This window comes from Natrix helvetica, assembly GCF_964273705.1.
Source record: "Natrix helvetica genome assembly, chromosome: 4".
NCBI lineage: Eukaryota > Metazoa > Chordata > Lepidosauria > Squamata > Natricidae > Natrix > Natrix helvetica.
This window is the reverse complement of record NC_138550.1, coordinates 147,562,968-147,584,906: the sequence shown is the minus strand read 5'-3', so window position 1 is coordinate 147,584,906 and position 21,939 is coordinate 147,562,968. Positions and strand designations below refer to the sequence as shown.

General features: G+C 40.0%; 1 protein-coding gene across 4 annotated transcripts in view; it reads right to left on the bottom strand.

The window, feature by feature from the left end:
• Positions 1-21,939, bottom strand: part of ZFPM2 (zinc finger protein, FOG family member 2) — a 349,444-nt gene that overhangs the window by 67,234 nt on the left and 260,271 nt on the right. Inside the window, exon 1 of one of the 4 annotated variants that reach the window (XM_081952814.1) lies at positions 5,142-5,235. The exons of the other annotated variants lie outside the window; for them this stretch is intronic. Within the exon in view, the coding sequence (XP_081808940.1) occupies positions 5,142-5,175 (34 nt within the window). The 5' untranslated portion in view covers positions 5,176-5,235. Of the gene's footprint in view, positions 1-5,141; positions 5,236-21,939 lie in introns of those variants that run through there. 4 annotated transcript variants of the gene reach the window in all.

Genomic DNA, 21,939 nt, shown 5'->3' with positions numbered 1-21,939 from the left:
GGTGTGTGTGTGTGTGTGTGTGTGTGTGAGTGAGTGTGTTTTCGTAGATTTTCATGGGTGTAGCTATGCTGATCTTGTTGTATTCGGGTCTTTCCCCGCGTTAACATGGGAAAAGACCTGAATACAAGAAGACCATATATATATCACTAATTTGTTTTTAAAAAGGGAGGTTGTATAGTTACAAAAATAATGTAACAAGCCCTATTTGAAGCTGAATGATACTTTCTTCCTGTTGACAGAAATTAAAAGGGAAAGGACAAGGAAACTGTCTGCCTAAGAGCAGTTCATAACTTCTTGGTTTTATTCCATTTTCAGGTCATCAAGTGTTTGCCCCATGGAAAAACAGAGAATTGTGGATCTGAAACCTAAATAAGTTCAGCAATCCACATATAAGTGAACAGCAACAATCATTTTTTTTCACTTTTATTTTGCTCTCTCAGTGTTCATATCTACAAAAGCCTCTAACCAGTAGTCAAGATAAGTGTTAAACTGAGAAGTATTGATCTAGGAATAGCAGTTCAAGCTTTGACGGTGAGTCCTTAACCCTCCAGACATAATGTCATAGCCTCTTATCCTCTCCTCTTAACATTACCTGCCTATCTCCTCAGAGCTGTCACCTATGGTAATACAGTTCCAAAAGCTTTCTAATCATTACTCATTCAGGCAGCATTTATTCTGTAGCCAGCAAGAAAAGTTTAGGTATTGCTCACAGTTCTGAAAGAGAAGGAGGGATTTCTTTACAATTCATCTTTCGTTCATGTAATAGCATTGCAAAATGTGAAGAGAGCTTTAAAATAACATATGAAACAGATTGAAAAGTCAGTGTTTCTGATGATGCAGAAGTGTTCATTAGGGGCAGCAATCCACTAAAAAAGATCTAGAATCTAGGCTCTCCACATACAGCACTTCTAGACAAAATGGATCCAGAAGGTCTCGAAACAAGAGGAGAGAAATATCAGGACATCAATCTTGAAGCACCAATGGGTAGCAAATAAAAGGCCTTTATAGAGATTTTTAAAAAATGAAATTAAGAACTGCAAATCAGGTACATTTGTTTTTACTCTAATGATGACACCATTTCAATGTAATGCCATTCCCCCCCATTCCCAGCTGATTAAAAACAGGGTTTCTATTGCGTTTAAAACATTCTCTCCCCCTGCAAGCAGTGTTATGTCCTTTGGGGGGAGTGCAACTCCAATAATTGAACTTCTTGCTGCATTTGATATCAAGGGATTGTAATGAAGAGGAGATGGGGGGCACTGGTCAAGCCAAAACCAGCATGCAAAGAAAGACAACTGAAGGAGGCAGTCACTAATTTCCCGGGGTTAAGGAACTGGAGACACAGATATGCAAGGTCTCAAGTCAGAAGAGAATAATTTAAATACCTGACTTAGTATAACTGAAAAACCATCTAAATATACCCTCCCTGATTGATTGATTCTTGCTTCGCTTCCTGGTTTGTTTAGCATTATGTGCAAGCAAGGATCATTGAACGATGCTTTGTGCAACAAATTGGAATCGCAAACTGAAGTTGTGGAATTCACTCAGTTCATAACAATAAGCTGAGTTCTGAGCAAACTGGCTTTAGGTTTTATTTTTAAAAGAAACTTCTAAGAATTCTCAAGATCTTGTGGGAAACAGGTTCAGAGAGATTGCCTACAGAAGCTGCTTGGTGTCCCCCGCCCCACCTTCCTTGTAAGACTGGAGAGGAACTGATTTTCAGAACGCAAGCAGTCACACAATGGGAAATACCTCGTGCTATTTACATAGGATATTCATGGCTACAAGTATCAATGCATTGCTTTTGAAGTGTACTCCTCATTGTGTGTCTGCTTATTCTCTTACAATCCTTCCCATCCAATCTTTCTGTTGTCTAGTGGAGGAAAACAAATGAAAAACAACAAGTCAGGTACAAGGTAACAGATGCTGACTATAATGGTGATTAGGTGACTAAGGGGTATTGTGAAGGTTGTAGGTGTGGGCATTGGTCATAAACTTATTTTTTCAGCACTACTGTAACTTTGAATGGTCACTGAAAGAAACTGTTGGTAACTAAGGATTACTTGTAGCTGGCATTTCAAATTTTATAATTTTGCCTATTTATCCCAGCACAACTATACTCCTATAGTTAATTACTGTAAAGTAATTTCCATTTTCCTTTTGACACAAAAGACCATACTAAACCTATTGCACGGTAATATAGAGCGCTTCTCTCATGAATTTCAGCTAGCCAATCAACTCCTCTTTTCAATCCCTGCTTTTCTCTGGTCATTTGTTCTTGTTCAACAACTTTTATTTTTAAGTTTAATTTTTTTTCCTTTCAATCGCCATCTTCCAGAGCCAATTATGTGTTTGAACTACGTGTCTGAACTATATCCACTTTCATGGATGCTCCTACTAGTATCCTTCCTTCCTCTCTCCCTTCCTCAAAATGTAGGTCTAACTTGTTGGTCCTTCCCTGTGTGATGGTGTCATTTTCCACCAAAATACATTTTTGGGTAAGGGACAAATAGGTGAATATTGACATGCATTTGGCGAATATAGTTAAGTATTTATTATTTGTCATCATTTTTCAAACTGAATGGCATTTATAAAATCTACTCTTACATTCAATAAGTGATTTATAAAGGCAGGCTGGCCACACTTGCAATTAGTCATGTTAGGACTGTATTATTTCTTATAGGATAATTAAATGTAATCACATGTATTTTATAAAGAAAAGATATCAGACAGGTAAATTCATGCATTAATTTGACCAGAAATACCCATAGTAGTCTACCACCTGTTGATTATGAATTTATCTATTGGACCCACCACTAAGATTAATCCTAATTAATTTTATTTCATTAATAATTTATCAAATGTGTTGTGTATATTTTGGTTTTCTAAAATCTGGATTTGGAACATTAATCCAAAGAAGAGGTACAAACAATAATAATGGCATTCATGTATAAATATACATACATTATTTTCCAATTCTTTCCACAGTAATGGAAAATGAAAAAAAGCTTATATATATATATGTGTGTGTGTGTGTGTGTGTGTGTGTGTGTGTGTTGTATTGTATTTGTGCTGATAAATAAATAAAGGGCATATTTGGGCATACCAGGAGTTGTAACACAAATACACACACACACACACATATAAAATCTGTGGGTCTATCTAATAATAATAAGGGACTCGGGGCGATGTACAGGAATAAATTTAAAAACATACAAACAATCATATAAATAGCTAAAAATCAAATTAAACAACCCCTGTACGAATTTATAAAAATTATAAAAATTAAAAACATTAAAAACAGACCCTAAAACCAATCCTAAAAATTTAGAAATAAAACTGAGGTGGGAAAGATGGAATTGGGCCTATTTATATATCTATTTATATAGCTAAATGCTTTTAAAGATTTTAACATTTCAATAACAGTTTTGCACATGCTTACATCTCTAGAATGACTTAGCTACACGGTAGGTTTGTTTGGATGTTTACTAAGAAACATTCTTAAACCTCCATAATGCTCTAAACTTTCTGCTATAAATCTGAAGATCTTTTTAGGAAGAGCAGTTGTTTGTCAGTATAGGTGATAGATTAGCCTGTGAAAACAGACACTTTCACTATAAAGTGTATAGGGCAAGTTCCCCTAAGTCAGTGGGCCTCAACCTTCATAATGCCGCGACCCTTTAATACAGTTCCTCATGTTGTGGTGACCCCCAACCATAAAATTATTTTATGTTTTCCATATTTTTTTCAAAAATATGTGTTTTCCGATAATCTTAGGCGACCCCTGTAAAAGAGTCGTTCGACCCCCAAAGGGGACCCGATCCACAGGTTGAGAACCACTGCCCTAAGTGAAAGTTTAATCAAATGAACATGTTTGTTTTGTGAAAGCAGTGATGGAAAATGAGGATATCTGAACTGTTTTGAAACAGTCATTTGTGGTCATAATAGTTTAATTGTATCTCAGTGGAAATATATATTTCAGTATCAAATTCAGGAAGAAGTATTACTAACTCCATGTTCATTTTTTGAGCTTCTGATATGCCTGTGTGATAAGCCATGACTAAAACAAACCCAAAGCACAAAACATGCTCCCCAAGAGCATTCAGAAGAGTAAATTCAGAAAAATCACTTCTATTGTTGCTGTTTAGATTGGGAAAAGCCAAAATTTTCTGGAAAAACTATCTTTAAAAAAGAATGATTAATAAATATTAACGCCAGTTAAGCTATGATTACCTATATTTTGAAATAATTCCCTTAATAATTCTATTAAACAGGAAAATTTTCTCTGGTTGTAGCATCAGTCACAGTCTTAGGACGTACAAATACAATACAATACAATACAATAGCAGAGTTGGAAGGAACTTTGGAGGTCTTCTAGTCCAACCCCCTGCCTAGGCAGGAAACCCTATACCGTTCCAGACAAATGGCTATCCAACATCTTCTTAAAGACTTCCAGTGTTTGGGCATTCACAACTTCTGGAGGCAAGCTGTTCCACTGATTAATTGTTCTAACTGTCAGGAAATTTCTCCTCAGTTCTAAGTTGCTTCTCTCCTTGATTAGTTTCCACCCATTGCGTCTTGTTCTACCCTCAGGTGTCTTGGAAAATAGTTTGACTCCCTCTTCTTTGTGGCAACCCCTGAGATATTGGAACACTGCTATCATGTCTCCCCTAGTCCTTCTTTCTATTAAACTAGACATACCCAGTTCCTGCAACCGTTCTTCATATGTTTAAGTATTTAGATTATGAAACTTCAATGGAATTCAAAACTAGATTCTGAAACTTCAATGGAATTATTTTTGTCAGTTATCAAAATGTGAATATTCTATATTATATTTTTAAATAGAAAAATAACATAGATGAAAGAATATGTGCATAAAAACATATGCATACATAGACACCCACTGTAAAATGAAATTAAATAATTGAGCTATAGCAAAAGGTAGCTTCATTTGTAACAGCTTGTGACATTCAAATGAAACAAGCAAAATGTTAAAAATTTATATTTATGTAGTTACTTACTAAGCACATCTAAATTATATTAAAGTAACCAAAATATCTTTACAATCCTCAAGGCATGTCACACCTTTGAGCACTCCTAATGTTTGGAAATTGAAAGTTGAAAGATTTGACACGCCTTACCTGTGACAATGTCTCTAAAACCATTAAACAACATCTGCTTATCCCGAGGACCTTCAGAAGAACTTGATAGACAGATAAAAATTCCAAATGAAGTCTAAACATATGGCTGACTGCAGAACGAACCATAATAACAATTAACATAATTAACTAACACTTAGGTTTAAAGGGAGAAGTCCAATTGGTGCTAAAAGTGAATAATATGACAGGTAAATCCATCTTGTTCTCCAATCAATAGCAACAACAAACTTTTGAAGTTTTCTTTAAAAACCCAACAATTTAAAGAGTAGAATTAAAACTATAACAACTCCTACGTCCTAATAAAATTGGTAAAGATAAAAAAAATCATTGGGGACATTTCAGTCAATATTTTGTTCTTTAATGAGAAGGACATTTAGGACATTCCATTGCAGATAGAAGGTATGGCTAGGTTTCCAGCTGTATCATACTTACTTCAGCATTAGGGATGACCTGCCCTTCTCCACCTTCCCTAAGGTCAGCAAAACATCATTTGAGGCAAGGTCTTCGGTTGAAGGGTAGATCTGTCCTTTCTGCAGCATCTGCACAGATGCTGTAATGACGAAATGATATTTGGGAAGAAAATCTGATACCAATACTAATTTGAAGTCTGTTGCATACTGAAAAAGATTGCTCAATAATAGATGGTCAAACTGAGCAATAGAGAGGAATGTTTCTTCATAATTTGGGCCCCTAGAGAATCATTGTGGATGGGAGGAAATAAAATATGAAAATATGACACTCACACTCACTCTCTCTCTCTCTCTCTCTCTCTCTCTCTCTCTCTCTCTCTCTCTCTCAAACACACACACACACACACAAACACACACACACAAACAAAAGGAAAGAGTTTGGTTTTCTTTGCTGCAAAAGAACCAAACTCTTTGCTATAAAAGAATTGGATATAGCACTTTCAAATATATAATTAGCACTAAAAAGAATCCTGGAATGAACACTTTGCTGAAACCCAAAATCTAAATCTGCAGCAGGTTCATTTTAACAGGGTCCCCAACCTGGGGGCCATGAGAGGTTTGTAACTGGGCTGTGGAAACGACTGGAGAGTACATGCACATCCTTACTTGAATGAGCAGGCATTCAATATTCATTACGACAATCAAAATCCCGTCATTAATATTAATCAAAAACTTCCAGAATTGCATTTAGGAGTTGCCATATTTGCATTTTCTCATGAGTTATTTAATACTTTGTAGTTTGTACATTTATTTGCCTATATAATTAGCTATATAAAATGTGTACATTGCCTCCTTCAAGTGACTGAAGGTAATTTACAAACAGGCCCAAACAACTAGACCCAGGGACAGTTTTTTCCCCTTCACGCCATCACTCTGCTATACATCTAATTCTCACAGTGCTGTCTAATGTCTATATGTATTTCCCCAAATAGTAGAGCTGCAGAATTATTATTTATCCTTCTTATCTCAGGGGTTGCCACAAAGAAGAGGGAGTCAAACTGTTCTCCAAGGCACCTGAGGGTAGAACAAGAAGCAATGGGTCGAAACTAATCAAGGAGAAAAGCAACTTAGAACTGAGGAGAAATTTCCTGACAGTGAGAACAATTAATCAGTGGAACAGCTTGCCTCCATAAGTTGTGAATGCCCCAACACTGGAAGTCTTTAAGAAGATATTTGTCTGAAACGGCATAGGGTTTCCTGCCTAGGCAGGGGGTTGGACTAGAAGACCTCCAAGGTCCCTTCTAACTCTACTATTGTATTGTATTATTGTATTATTATCCTTCTTAGAGGGGGTGCATGGTGACGCAACGGTTAAGACACTGGGCTTGTCAGTTGGAAAGCTGGCCGTTCAGGTTCGAGACCTGTGGCATGAGACAGGGTGAGCTTTGGTTCTCACTTCAGTTCCTGCCCACCTAGAAGTTCAAAAGCACGCAAATGCAAGTAGATTAATAGGTACTGCCTCAGTGGGAAAGCAACAGTGTTGTCATGCTGGCCACATGGCTGCGGAAACATTATGTTGGTACAATGGCCTTGAAATGGAGATGAATACCATCCCTGAAATCTGCAAGAACTAGTGGAGTTAAATCTGCAGGGACTCCATTATTCTTCTTACTCCTTCCCCCACCCTTGGTATTATTATTATTATTATTATTATTATTATTATTATTATTATTATTATTATTATTATTATTATTATTATTATTATGACAACTATTGTTCTGTTGCTTTGTATGTACATTGAGAGCTCCTACACCGGAGACAAATTCCTTGTGTGTCTAATCACACTTGGCCAAATAAATTATTCCCACTCCATTCCATTCCATTCCATAAAAGCTAAATATATAGTAAAGCCTTTCACAACAGTTACATGTAGATATTGAATAACATGGAGGGGAAGAGCTGAGCCTGTTGGTATCCCACACTGGAGCAGCACTCATTGCCATCATGCCCCCCTCCAGGTGCACTAACTGGAATTAAAGGAGTACAACCACTGCAACACCATGCACCCCTAATTCTCCATCCTGACAAGTGACCTGGAAAGATCCTACAGCTGATTGTATCAAGTGCTGTTCAAAGGAATGCACTTTTTTTTACCAGGCTCCTGACAACAGTTCCATAGAGTCCATAATTCAGTCACATGCATAGTCCCATATCCAGAAGAGTTCAGCAAGCCTACTTCCTGTAGGATCTTCCGAACCTGAAACTCTACCATGTCTCCCAAAAGAAATTCTGGAGATTGACTGGCTAGCATTCCAAATGTTCTGAATCTAGATATGGTCTTTTCATGAATGGATGCATATTCTCCCGCAAGAATGACATAACCACAACCCAAATCCAACCATAAACAAACACCCTGTCCAGTCACTCAAATAGGCCAGATGGTACATCAATCCAACCTAATCATGTGGCAGAAAAACTTTATTTATAACTTTGGTCTCCACATGCTCAAAAAATAATAATTTCAGATTGCCGTGCAAAACATTGTCCAAATCAAACTTGCTGGCCTTTGCCCAAGCTGCATCCAACTTTGAGTGAATATGAATGACTTTATCTGCAAAGAAAGTTGTCAGTATATCACAAAGGCCTAAATAGAATCTTTACTCCATCCTTTCTTAAAAGATAGTGGCTAAATTTGAATAGAGTTGCTGAAGCCAAGTCTGTAAATATACTGAGAGAAGTAACTTGCTATAGGTGACAAAAAGAACTGGGCAAAACCCATATTGTATGTTTTCCCTTTCATAATATAAATATTCTGTGTTGACACTATGCATTTAAATAGATGTCAGGAGACAATTTGGATTCTTCTTCCAAGCCCTGCAAGAATATGCTATCTGACTAATGGAAAATAAGGCCGAATTTAGCTTCCAAACCATCATCTCCAAAATCACCAGCCATAAAATTCAGCTGTGAATGCAGGCTGTTATTTCAGTATTTGCAACTAATACAGGTTAAGTCTTAGGGTCAAGTCAATAAAATACTTTCCCTGCCCAGCCTTCAAATTATACTGCTGAAGAAATTTCAACAGGGGTAACATTTTAAAATCAGAAAATTGAAGAGAAAAAGACAGAAAAGTGAGTAAATACAAAATATCCTCTAGCACATAATCAGAAAACAAAAGTATGGAAGACATAGAACTGAAAAAGGTACCGGGTACGTGGAATATTTTTTCCCCAGCATGGGTATGGAAAACTATTTTGTAGTTTTGTAGAGGGTGTATTTCCTCTAAAGCAGTGTTTCTCAAACTTAGCAACTTTAAGACCTGAGGACTTCAACTCCCAGAATTCCCCAGCCAGCCATGCTGGCTGGGGAATTCTGGAAGTTGAAGTCCACAGGTCTTAAAGTTGCCAAGATTGAGAAACACTGCTCTAAAGGAAGTCTATGGAGAAATCTGTCTCTAGTCTAGAGTTACATTAAAAAATAGAAATTCTTCCATGCTCAGAATCAACTTGAAAGTAGTGACAACCCAACATCTTTTATCAAGGCAAGGTTGTTTGGGAGGTCATTGGTGACCTTCTTTGCTCTGTGCATTTTATAAACCAGTCCAAGTCAACTGTGTAATTATATCCAGACACTTGAACAGGTTGCCTGCTAATAATATTGTCTTATTCTTTTCCTCCAACCTCTGTTTATTCTCATCTTCCTTTCTTCTGTACATATTGTTCTACTCACCCATCTTTATCTCTCTATTCCTCAGCCTTCCTATTTGAGTTTGTCTTGAAATCTACTTCTCTTTGTTTCTCACTTGTTTCATCTATTTGTTCTTCATTTCTTTCCCTGTAATTTTTTCGCACTCTCGGTGTCTCAGACAAAAAAAAACGAAAGTGCAGAGTATTTACAAATGTGTGAGTAGTCCAGCCTCTGAAAACAGCCAACTTGTGGCTGAGCATATTCCTACGTCAATTTTAACGCCCACAATATCCTTGATATGTTCTGAGTCAGGAACCATTGAGAAATTTCAGATATAGTTTGTTTCTTGGTTTCAATGCATCACGTGGCATATGGGTAACAGCATAGGTTTTGACCCAGAAATGTAACATTAATGAAGATCCAGATTGCTGGGGGCAATATGCTAACATTTGTAAACTGTTCAGAGAGTGCTGTAAAGGATTATGGAGCAGTACAGAGGTGGTATTCTGCTGGTCCAGACTAGTTCGCCCAAACAGAAGCAGAAATCGTGGGTTGGCCAGTCCTTGCACACATTTGCAAACCAGTAGGGAAGATAAGTGAAAACCACACCTGGAGCAGCATATAAGTCTAAGTGCTATTGCTATTAAAAGCTGTAAGATAAGGTAACCTTCATTGTCACTTCTCTGTCTACCCAATGGCACCCCATTAAAACAAAATACAAGGTTGATACTATATGGTACAAACTATTACAGAATCTAGTTATTCTGTTTTGGATACCATGAAGCCTTCCTTCCATGAAGAAGGAAACAAAGAAAATTGGTCAGGGAGAGGATGCGTAGACTCTGGTTCAGCAGTGCTTATATGCCATATCCTGGATAAAAGGAAGTCAACTTCTAAGAACCTTTTCCATCATAAATGGCTGTCTCTTTATTGGACATTTATCTCTACCATGCTTTCAGTGCCCTGGTGGTGCAGTGGTTAGAATGTAATACTGCAGGCTAACTCTGCCAACAGTCTGGAGTTCGAACCTGATTGGACTCTAAGTCAACTCAGTCTTCCATCCTTCTGAGTTCGGTAAAATGGGAACCCAGATTGTTGGGGGTGGGGGCAATATGCTGACATTGTAAACTGTTCAGAGAGTGCTGTAAAGAACAACGGAACAGTATATAAGTCTAAATGCTATTGCTATTTGACCAGGGCAGCCTTAATATTTATCAACCACAATGTCTCAAGAAATACTTCTGCTTCTTTTTTCCTTGAAGCTACTTTTGATTTCAGCTCATCAAACATTTAAAATGCGAGACTGGATCACTGTGAAAATGTCCTAGAAATTAGGCTGCAAAACCTGATAAAAATGTAGAAATTACCAATTGAGAGATCTGGCTAAGTATTCGTTCCTAAACTAAGGATAAAGTAACTTTAAAGCCCATGCCACTGGTTGCCATGCAACCTGTTTATAGTATTATAGCGTAAATAAGCTGGGCTTGAATTTTCCATGCCTTCTCGCTCAGTCAATGTTGTGATACTCTAATGCTTCTCAACTAACTTCCATTAAGTATGTTTTTTTTCCTGTGGGGTAGAATTCCAAGGTTAAAATGATTAAATAACTTTTATGGTTGAACAAATATAAGCCTTTATTATACACAGTAGGCAAAACCATACATTTTAATTACTTCGCTATCAAAGATCTGTGTATTTACATTTCAATTTTTCACTTATAATTCTGAATTTATTTGACCTTCAAATAGCTCCATCCTAACCCAATATTTTTGTCTTATCACAGTATTTTTCCATAAACAACAAGAATTCCTAAGGGCATTCTCATATTTCGATTAATATAAAACTATTTACACTTATTGTTTTGTTTTCTTAAACATATGCTTTAATCTTATTTAAACATGACTCCCTGGTAAAATATTATATTACTATAATGTGCATTGGAATTATATTTCTACTTTTGTAGTTATACAGAAAGTAAAATGAACTAATCAATATCTGACTATTTTTTAGTCTTATATTTAAAATTCTTTTTCCCTCCAGTGGATTTAACAGTTGTAGACTTCCTTGAAAACATTCTTTAAAAAAATGTAAGGTGCAGTTTGAAGGTATGATTTAAAAAAAAACTTTTTCTATAATATTTTCCCAGTAATTACAGCATATATACATACACATACATACATACATACATACATACATACATACATACATACATACATATATATAAAGGCAACATTAAAAATAAAAATATGGTTTTCTGCCTGGATGGTCTTCTGTGATGAGCCGAATGACAGAAAGAGGGAGTAGTGAGCTCCCTCCCATATTTGGGCATACCAGGGGTTGTAACACAAATACATACCTATTTCCCTGGCTCAGCTGATAAGGAGGAGAGCCTGTGGCTTAGTGGCTAATATAACTGCCTAATATGTAATACAGCCCTGGTTCGAATCCCAGTAAGGGTATAGCTAGCTGATGAGAGCTAAATAGCTTGAAATGGATCTATACTACATATATACTGACGGCTGGTGACCTGTCAATACAACAAACACACAGACACACAGACACACAGACACACACACAGACACATACACACACACACACACATATATATATACACACATACACTCTCTATATAATAATAATAATAATAATAATAATAATAATAATAATAATAATAATAATAAATATTTATTTCTTAGCCGCACCCTCTCCCGAAGGACTCGGGGCGGCGTACAACAAAACATAGGAAATAAATATATCGACATACATATAACAAAACATATACCAAGACATATACACGACATATACAAGGAGGAGGTGAAGTGATAGATAAAAACAAGTAAAAACACAATGTTTAAAAACCCCTAAATAAATTGAATGCAATTAAAATACCCCAAATAAAAAAACCCGTCAGGAGCGATATAGTTGGATCAAAGTTGAGCCAGGCCAGCAACTTGAAAAAGGTGGGTCTTGAGCTTTACACGAAAGGAGCGGAGGTCAGAGGTATTCCTAATATCCAGAGGGAGGTCATTCCACAGGGCTGGGCCCGCCACAGAGAAGGCTCTACTCCTAGGCGCCGCCCCTCGACACTGTCTGGTGGACGGCACCTGGAGGAGGCCCTCTCTGTGCGAGCGGATTGGTCGCAGGGATGTATGGGGCAGAATACGATCCCGCAAGTAACTAGGTCCTGAGCCATGGAGCGCTTTAAAGATTGTTATCAAAACCTTGAAACGCACCCGATAGACCACAGGAAGCCAGTGCAGCTCGCGCAGGAACGGTGTCACATGGGAGTACCTAGTACTCCCCATAATTACCCGCGCGGCTGCGTTCTGGACCAACTGTAGCCTCCGGGTGCATTTCAAGGGAAGCCCCATGTAGAGAGCGTTACAGTAGTCCAAGCGAGACGTCACCAGCGCATGAGTGACTGTGCGTAAGGCGTCCCGGTCCAGTAGGGGGCACGATTGGCGCACCAGGCGAACCTGGTGGAACGTCCCCCTTGCCACGGCTGTCACATGGTCATCCATGGACAGCCGGGCATCCAGGAGGACGCCCAAATTGCGCGCCCGCTCCACGGGGGTAAGTTGAATGCCCCCGATGGCCAATGATGGAATTAATTGGCTGAACCGGGGAGCCGGTACCCACAGCCACTCCGTCTTGGAGGGGTTGAGTTTGAGTCGGTTGTCATCCATCCAGATCCGTACGGCTTCCACACACCGGGACATCACTTCGACGGCCTCGTTGGGGTGGTTCGGGGTGGAAATGTACAGCTGAGTATCGTCAGCGTACAGATGATATCCCACCCCGAAACCACGGATGATCTCACCCAGCGGCTTCATGTATGTGTTGAACAGGAGTGGCGAGAGGACCGACCCCTGTGGCACCCCACAAGTAAGGGGGCGTAGGGTCGACCTCTCCTCCCCTGCCAACACACGCTGCGTCCGGCCAGAAAGGTAGGAGCCGAGCCACCGCAAAACGGTGCCCCAGACCCCCAACCCCTCCAGCTGGCGCAGCAGGATACCATGGTCGATGGTATCAAAAGCCGCCGAGAGGTCTAATAGGACCAGGATAGAGGAACAACCTCTATCTCTGGCCCTCCAGAGATCATCCACCAACGCGACCAAGGCCGTCTCCGTGCTGTGACCGGGGTGGAAGCCGGACTGGCGCGGGTCTAGATAATCATTTTCCTCCAGATGCCGTGGAAACTGGTAGGCCACCACACTCTCTACAACCTTCGCCAAAAAGGGAAGGTTGGAGACAGGACGATAATTGGCCAGCTCCAAAGGATCCAGGGAAGGCTTCTTGAGCAAGGGTCTCACCACCGCCTCTTTCAAGGTGGCCGGGAGAGACCCCTCGCTCAGCGAAGCGTTCACTAGGTCCAGGAGCCAGTCTCGTGTAACCTCCCAGGATGCCAGTACAAGCCAGGAGGGGCACGGGTCCAATAAACATGTGGCGGGTCGCAGTCGTCCACGCATTCTGTCCAAATCCTCGATGGCAACCAAGTCAAACTCCTCCCAGGTCGATTCCTCAAGACTCGCCACGGACGTCTCCATTGGACCACTAACAGGGGCCCAATCCTTCCGGATTTGAGCGATTTTATCCTGCAGATATTTCCCAAATTCCTCTGCTCTGCCCTGTAGAGGGGCCTCCCGCGGCCTCTGAAACAAGAGGGAGCGGGACACCCGAAACAGGGCGGCAGGGTGGTTCTCTGCGGATGCAATGAGAGTGGCACAATATTGGCGTTTGGCCACTCTCAATGCCACAAGGTACGTCCTTAAATGGGCTCGTGCCTGTGTTCGATCAAGTTCGGAACGAGAGGATCTCCAACGACTCTCTAGACGTCTCTTGTGGCATTTCATCACCCTTAGCTCCTCGGTAAACCAAGGGGCCAGGGTGGATCGTTGCCGCCGGAGAGGCCGCAAAGGCGCCACCCGGTTCAAGGCCCCGGTAGTCGCATTATTCCACGCGACCACCAGGTCCTCTACCCGGGGGCGGGTCAAGGTTACAGGAGGTGGCCCAAGCTCCGTCTGGAACCTATCTGGTTCCATCAGGCGCCTGGGGCGGAACCATCTAGTGCTTTCCGGTTCCGCCTCCCCGCAGCGGGAGGTAGCACCAGGGAAGTCAAGACGAAGGAGTGAGTGATCTGACCATGACAGGGGAGTGATGGTTAAGTCCCCTCCTCCCAGATCACTCAACCACTGGCCAGAGACAAAAACGAGGTCCAGAGTGTGTCCTCCCTCGTGTGTCGGGCCCTGAATCATTTGAGTCAGGTCCATGGCTGTCATGGAAGCCATGAACTCCCGAACCCCCTCTGATGCTTCTCCCATCGATGGCAGGTTAAAATCCCCCATCACTAAAAGTTTGGGGGTCTCGACTGCCACCGATTCGATCAGCTCGAGGAGTTCAGGCAGGGCCGCTGATGTATAGCGAGGAGCCAGGTATACTATCAGCAGGCCCAATTGTCTCCCAGGGCCCCATTTCACAACAAGGGATTCACATCCGGATGTCTGTGGCACAGTAGACTCCCTCGGCTCTAAGTCCTCCCGAATAATTACTGCCACCCCACCGCCCCTTCCCTGGGCCCGGGGCTGGTGAAATGCTCGGTAGTCTGGTGGGCACATTTCCACGAGGGGAAGATCTCCCTCGTGGCCCAACCAGGTCTCTGTTATTCCCGCGAGGTCCGGCTCCCCCTCTAAAATTAGATCGTGAATGAGGGGGGCCTTGTTAACAACGGACCTCGCATTGCATAACAACAGCCTCAGGCCCTGGGTCTGTAACTCTTGACCACCTAGACCGCGGGGATTGGTACAAGCGACCGGGTGTAACCAGCAACCACGGTCTCCCAACCGACTATAAGTTCTTAATCTGTCCTCGTATCTGCCCCTCCCTGCGACCGTTGGAATTAAAGAGCCCTGTATAGGAATGATATCCTCCCCCTCCTCCTCCCTTCCGCTCCTTCTGCTCGCGACCACACCTGGAGGCCCGGCTCTCACATCGCTCCTGATCTGACCCACCCGCCCCCGCCCCCCCACCCTGGAGCCCCCTAAAAAGGATAAAAAACATTTCATTAAAAAAACCCTAAGTTTGCGCTTCCTCCACCTCTCTGGGTTCACAAACCCATCATCAAGGTGGGCCCCGGAGGGGGCAAAGGGCCATGCCTGCGAGAGGGGGGATTCCCGCAGCTGGAGCAAGTCCGACCTCGAATACGTAATGGTAAAAAGCTACGACAAAGTCAGGGTGCTGTTGATGTTAAAATCAATAAGCCAGGATCTAATGGGAGGAAAGAAATGTCCACGATCACAACTAGGTGGGAAGATCTTATGTTGGCCAGGTGATCGGTTGGAAGATGGATGGTAAATAAATAGATGGAGGCCTGGGTGCGGTCCATTATGGGCGGAAGAGGGCAGTAGCTAGTTGTTATAAAATAGCAGATGGCGAGGGTGAGAGGGGGAGAGGTAGTAGGAGTAGCCCGGCAGGTGAAATGCCATAAGTCATAAATAGCAGGAAGTCAGCAGGATACCAGATGTTAAACGGGCAGATTATAGTCATCAGGGGCACCTGGGCACAAGCCATGGCAGGTAGTTTGCAAAAGGACAATAGATCTTAGTCTGCCAGGTGGGGGGGCAATAGATCTTAGTCTGCCAGGTGGGGGGGGGCTCCTGCCTGTCTCCAGGACAGGCCCTGTTCTGCCCCTAATGCAGAAGCCCTGTTCTGCCCCCCTTCCCCTTTCTGCCTGGTTCCAGCACACAGCACAGGTTGGGGGGGGGCAATAGATCTTAGTCTGCCAGGTGGGGGGGGCTCCTGCCTGTCTCCAGGACAGGCCCTGTTCTGCCCCTAATGCAGAAGCCCTGTTCTGCCCCCCTTCCCCTTTCTGCCTGGTTCCAGCACACAGCACAGCTTCCAGCAGCTAGTCCTGGCTTCAACCTGCCTCCCCTCCTGGTCCGGGCGCCGTTCCAGCCGACTTACGGCCCTCTCGGAGGCCTTCCGTCGGCATCCTGCATCACGGGCCTCTCTCCGTCCTCGCGCTGCCCTCCGGTGGCCGCCGCCATAATTGGTCTCCAATTCCAACTGCAATCCCCATGTCAGCCAGTGCTTTCTTAATCTCCCTCTGGCTATTCGCCATCCTGACGGACCAAATTAGGTCTCAAAGAAAACCAGGGTGGTCATTGAGGCTCAATCCCGGCCCAAAAGGTGGGAAAAGGGCCGGCAGCAACCCCTCCTTTGTCAAAGAGCTCCGGAGCATTTTCGGAGCTCAGAAGTCAGCTGCCATTCCCCGGAAGCTCCTCCTCCTCCTAATATTTATTAGTTCCATCTTGTATTTTAAGCAATCTATTGTTGTTGCATTTTTTATTTCTTAAATTATTATTCATGGAAAAATATCACAAGGAATATATGACTTCATAAGTATCTTAAACATTCATTTATTATAAAAAATGTAATACAATTTAAAATCTTCCCATTAACCTTTAACATGTATGCAAAAGGAGATATATTAGAATAGGATAGAAACATCATTTTGTTAATTTACGCTATAAATATTTCAGAATGAAAATATACTACCTTGTCATTATTAAAAAAGATAATATGACAATTTTGCTTTCATATTACTGGCAGAAAAATTTAACCAGTGGATAATTCTTAAAATGAAAGTAAAAACTATATCCTTGCATATGAAGAGATTAATTGTATAAAATAAATAATTTTTGTACTACTGCTACACTATGAAAATTAGGTAGTGAGTTACATTATAGCTATATTAGTAAATGCTATTTTTCTATATGTCTGGGTATAATTATATGTCAATGTACATGCACATCACTATCAATGGACAAAGCATGTTATAGGAAATCATATAGATACTGATATAAAACTTAAGAGAATCATAAAAATAATCTATAAATTATTTTACACATTATACAGATGTTTGAAGATAAGAATTGGAAATTGGAAGATAATAATTCTGTATATGTAATTGTATTACTACTGGGAGTACTGTGTAATAAATATGTTAACCCAGTCATTACACTGTCCACAAAAATGTTGGTTGTTAAAGGAAAACTGCAAATAAAACATAATAAACAAACAAACAAACAAAATAGTATATAATTGTATTTAGCATAAGAATATATATTTAATATTTTTAAATACATAAAATATGAGTGTTCTCTAGGCTAGAGCTCTAAAATCCTGTGCTAATAATAACATAAAATTAGAAGGTAGAGTTATATTTCTGTTTCTTTTTTAAAAAATTGCATGGATGCTCATATGTGGCTCCTTATTTTCAGGGCTACAGCCTTTGCATCTGTACACTATAGCATTTCTGCAAGCCGGTTTTTTATTTTTTTAATTCTAATGTTCCATACAGCACTTGACATCAGTTTCAACATAAGCTCTTTTTGACTGTATATGTGTACATCCTCTCGCATTTTAATAAAGACAAATATCAGCAAACATGTTCTTCAGAGTACTTTTATGAGAGAAAAAAACCCCTCTATATTTTAAACAAAATTCTTGAGCCATTTTAAAGGAAGATTGGAACAAGAGCAGATGGCATGTTGAATGACACATTGTCTTATGTTTTCGGAGACAGATGGGGACACCATCCAAGATGCTCAAACAATTTCATGTACAAAACATGATAATCACAGCTCACTTCAAGGAAGAACACAGTGGTATGAACACTGAACGCTGATTTGAGACATTTATAATTAGCAATGTTTAAAATGCAAAGATTTAGTTACTCCTGCAAGGCATTTAGGTAAAGTGCACTCCAAAAGTGCAGACCAGAACTTAGAAATCATTGTGTAAGCTCAGGTTTGTCTGAAGGCCACATTTCAATTTCTTCCGACATACGCATTTTAAACCTTACGGCGAACTTTACCATATTAAAAAGAACCCCGTATAACCTAAAGGTAAATATAAAATAGAAACTCTTTTAAAAAGAAAAAGTGTAAAGGACCTTTCATTGAAAATGAACACAGGTCTTTTTCCAGCTGTATCTAAATTGCTGTAGTTCTTGATGCGTTTTGCTCCTCACAGCAATTGAAAGCATATGTAATTTAACAGCAGGCTTCAATCCTTTAATAAGCTGTCTTTAAACTATCTTACATGGATTACCTATCTGTAAATCTGCTTTCCATGCAGAATGTGACAGCATTATGGAAATTTTGAGTTCAGTGAAGATGGCTTCTACCAAGGAAAGCCACATTTGCACACTGTAAGATTGTACCAAAATTGGAAGTAATTTTTAGTAATTTATAATGCTGTGGAATGCATAATTAAGATAAAAATCTATTTTGCCTTATATCTCAACGTACCTCTTTTAGAAAATTAAATAAAAGGAAAAAAAACTTATTGCAAAGCAATTTATTGAAAAACAACATTGAGATCTATCAGCCTCAAAAGAGACAAAATTCAATATGGAAAGCAATAATCAAATTTAGGCAAAAAGGGAAATGTATACCATTTATAAATGGGAAAAAATATTTCACAAGGGAAAATCCTACTGCGGTATACTGCAATAAATTGATGTTTTGCACACTATTAGCCAAATGCAAAATCTAACTGAAAATTGGCATCTGTAAAATTATCAAAGACAAATTTCTATCTATAGGAACTGTAGCAGCATAAGATGTTACAATAAAGAAACTTGGATTTCCTCAAGTATTAAGTAGCTGGTAGGATATGGTAGGATAGGCTCTTTAGAAGGCCAGATCTTGAAGATGAAACTCAAATACTTTGGCCACCTAATGAGAAGAAGGACTCACCGGAGAAAAGCCTAATGCTGGGAAAGATTGAGGGCAAAAGAAGAAGGGGACGACAGAGAAGGAGGTGGCTGGATGGCCTCACCAAAGCAGTAGGCATCAGCTTAAATGGACTCCAAAGGATGGTAGAGGAATAATGTCCATGGGGTTGCGATGGGTCGGACACGACTTATAACAACAACAACTAATAGCAACTAATAACAACAACAAATCCTTAAAACAGGTGCGTATTTTATCAGTCCTTAGACTCTATCTAACCCATATACCATACATTCCAAGTGATGTAGGTGCTCCCGGCTCTAGACTGACTGAGCAGTTCACAGTATAAGAACTAGATTTAAAAAAAAATTGTCCATGGGGTCGCAGTGGATCGGACACGACTTTGCAACGAACAACAACAAGGATATGGGAGCCACAAATTCCAAGTCTACACTTTACTATGGAAGATGATGGGGTCTTCTGTGTGCCATTTGCTCTGTCCTAACCCAGTAACCCTCACTGGACATTCGGGGTGAACTGGATGAGCAATTGGTGTACATTCTGTCTTGAACTCTGGAGATGGGTAGACACACATATCATATCAAATCAAATCAAATAAATAAATAAATAAAAGCAGTGAGTACTTCTCCATGCAAGTGGAGAAGTGTTGAGTCAGACTCTTTACTGAAAAAACTTTTTCTGAGCAGCTATTTGAGGCATCTCAAAGTAATCATACAGAATACAGATTCTGAAAATGATTTTGTAATCTCAAAAGTATAAAGGACTTTGTAAAGTTCATATATACTCATTGAACTCAGCTGGAAATAACTAGGCTCTAAGGAAGATCATATGGAATTTGTGTAATACGTTTTAATATCCAGTTCCAGTCAATATTTATAGTGCAGTTTTTATACTCACCTGGAGTATAAAACCTGGACTGGAGACCTTCACATACACTTCTACTAAAAGAAAACAAAAGTAGTAATGGTTGTTATGATATTTAATGCAAGGTTGGAAACGGACTTATTTTATTTTCTGACATAGAATTTCTACTAAGAGGTGGCTTTTCAATGGCTATCTTTATACACAAAAGAAATGCAAAACAATATATTATGCAATTATGTCACAGATGTACAGTAATTCAAATTATCTTGAGACACACACACACAATGAGAATGGAAGAGATTGGGAAGACAAGAAAGAGAAACAAATAACACTAACTTTATGATATCATCTGGAATCATGGAATTGTAATAGTTTTGAGTGGATTTTGTTTGCTACCTGGTTTGTTATGTTTTAAATGGCTTGCTTTTCCTGGTTATATGTAGGAAATAAGAACACATGAATCTTGCTGTTCTTAAGAGTGGATGTTACATAAAATATGTTAAATAGAATATGTGTTTCATTCTTTCAAATCATGTTCAAAAACAGACATGCCCTCCACAAGCCTATTAGAACCTCTTCTTATTATCTTTATTGAAAACTAACAGCAGCTTGGCCACAATGATGTCAGTTGTCTTCTAACATGAACAATGCATTGTTCATAAATATATGAAGATGTGAAACCGTAAGCCTCTTTAGGATGATCTGTAATATAACCTCAGAGTCTTCTTCATAAAATAAAGTAACCCTTCCTTTACCTCTTCATGCTTCATGCATATGAAGAACGGTTGCAGGAACTGGGTATGTCTAGCTTAAGAGAAAGAAGGACTAGGGGAGACATGATAGCAGTGTTCCAATATCTCAGGGGTTGCCACAAAGAAGAAGGAGTCAAGCTATTCTCCAAGGCACCTGAGGACAGAACAAGAAGCAATGGGTGGAAACTAATCAAGGAGAGAAGCAACTTGGAACTGAGGAGAAACTTCCTGACAGTTAGAACAATTAATCAGTGGAACAGCTTGCCTCCAGAAGTTGTGAATGCCCCAACACTGGAAGTCTTTAAGAAGATGTTGGATAGCCATCTGTCTGAAACGTTATAGGGTTTCCTGCCTAGGCAGGGGGTTGGACTAGAAGACCTCCAAGGTCCCTTCCAACTCTACTATTGTATTGTATTGCATTGTATTGTATTATTGCTTGCTTCTTCCTTATTATTGTTATTAATATTTTGCCATTTAAGGATGATTCCTACTTAATAATGTAGAGTGTTATCTTCTTGAAGTCGAAGTAGGACAGCAGGCACGTTTTAGACTAAGAAAGGTACACAATACAAGCACGATCCCCAATAAAACATGTTTGGAAAACAAATAAGCAGTTAGTTGTTCAAGAAAATATAGGGAAAGAGATCAGCATACTTAGGGAAAGTTAATGTCTTTTGCCAAGAAACAATCAATTCCATTTCCCCCATGTGTGCATAAATTATATGTGTGTTTATTTGCAAGGATAGGAAGAGGGAAGCCATGTGAAAAGTCATAATTAAAGAACAAAGGCTGGGGCATTGTTTTAATTTTTCTATATGATATAGTTATCCGCGTCAGAAGAAAACAATTTTCAATGTTTCAATTGAACAGAGAGAAACTTGCAGTGAACTAGCAGGTTTATTTGCTTCACTGAATACTAATGATTTAGCAAATCGTTGGACAGTTACTAGTCTTTATGCATGTTACACTATTACACCATGCATTTGGATAAAGTATTATACAATCAAGCCAATCTTTATACTGACTTTCTTTTTTAAAAATTAGTCCATCAATAAATAGCATATAGGTAGTCCTCCATTTACAACAGTTTGCTTAGTGAATGAAGTTACAGCAGCATGGACAAAGTGACTTATGACCATTTTTCACACTTATGACTGTTGCAACATCCCCATGGCCACATGATTTACATTCGGTGCTTGACAATTGACTCGTATTTATGATGGTTGCAATGCCGGAGATCATTTGATCACCTTTTGCAACCTTCTGACAAAGCAAAGTCAATGGAGAAACCAGATTCACTTAACAACTG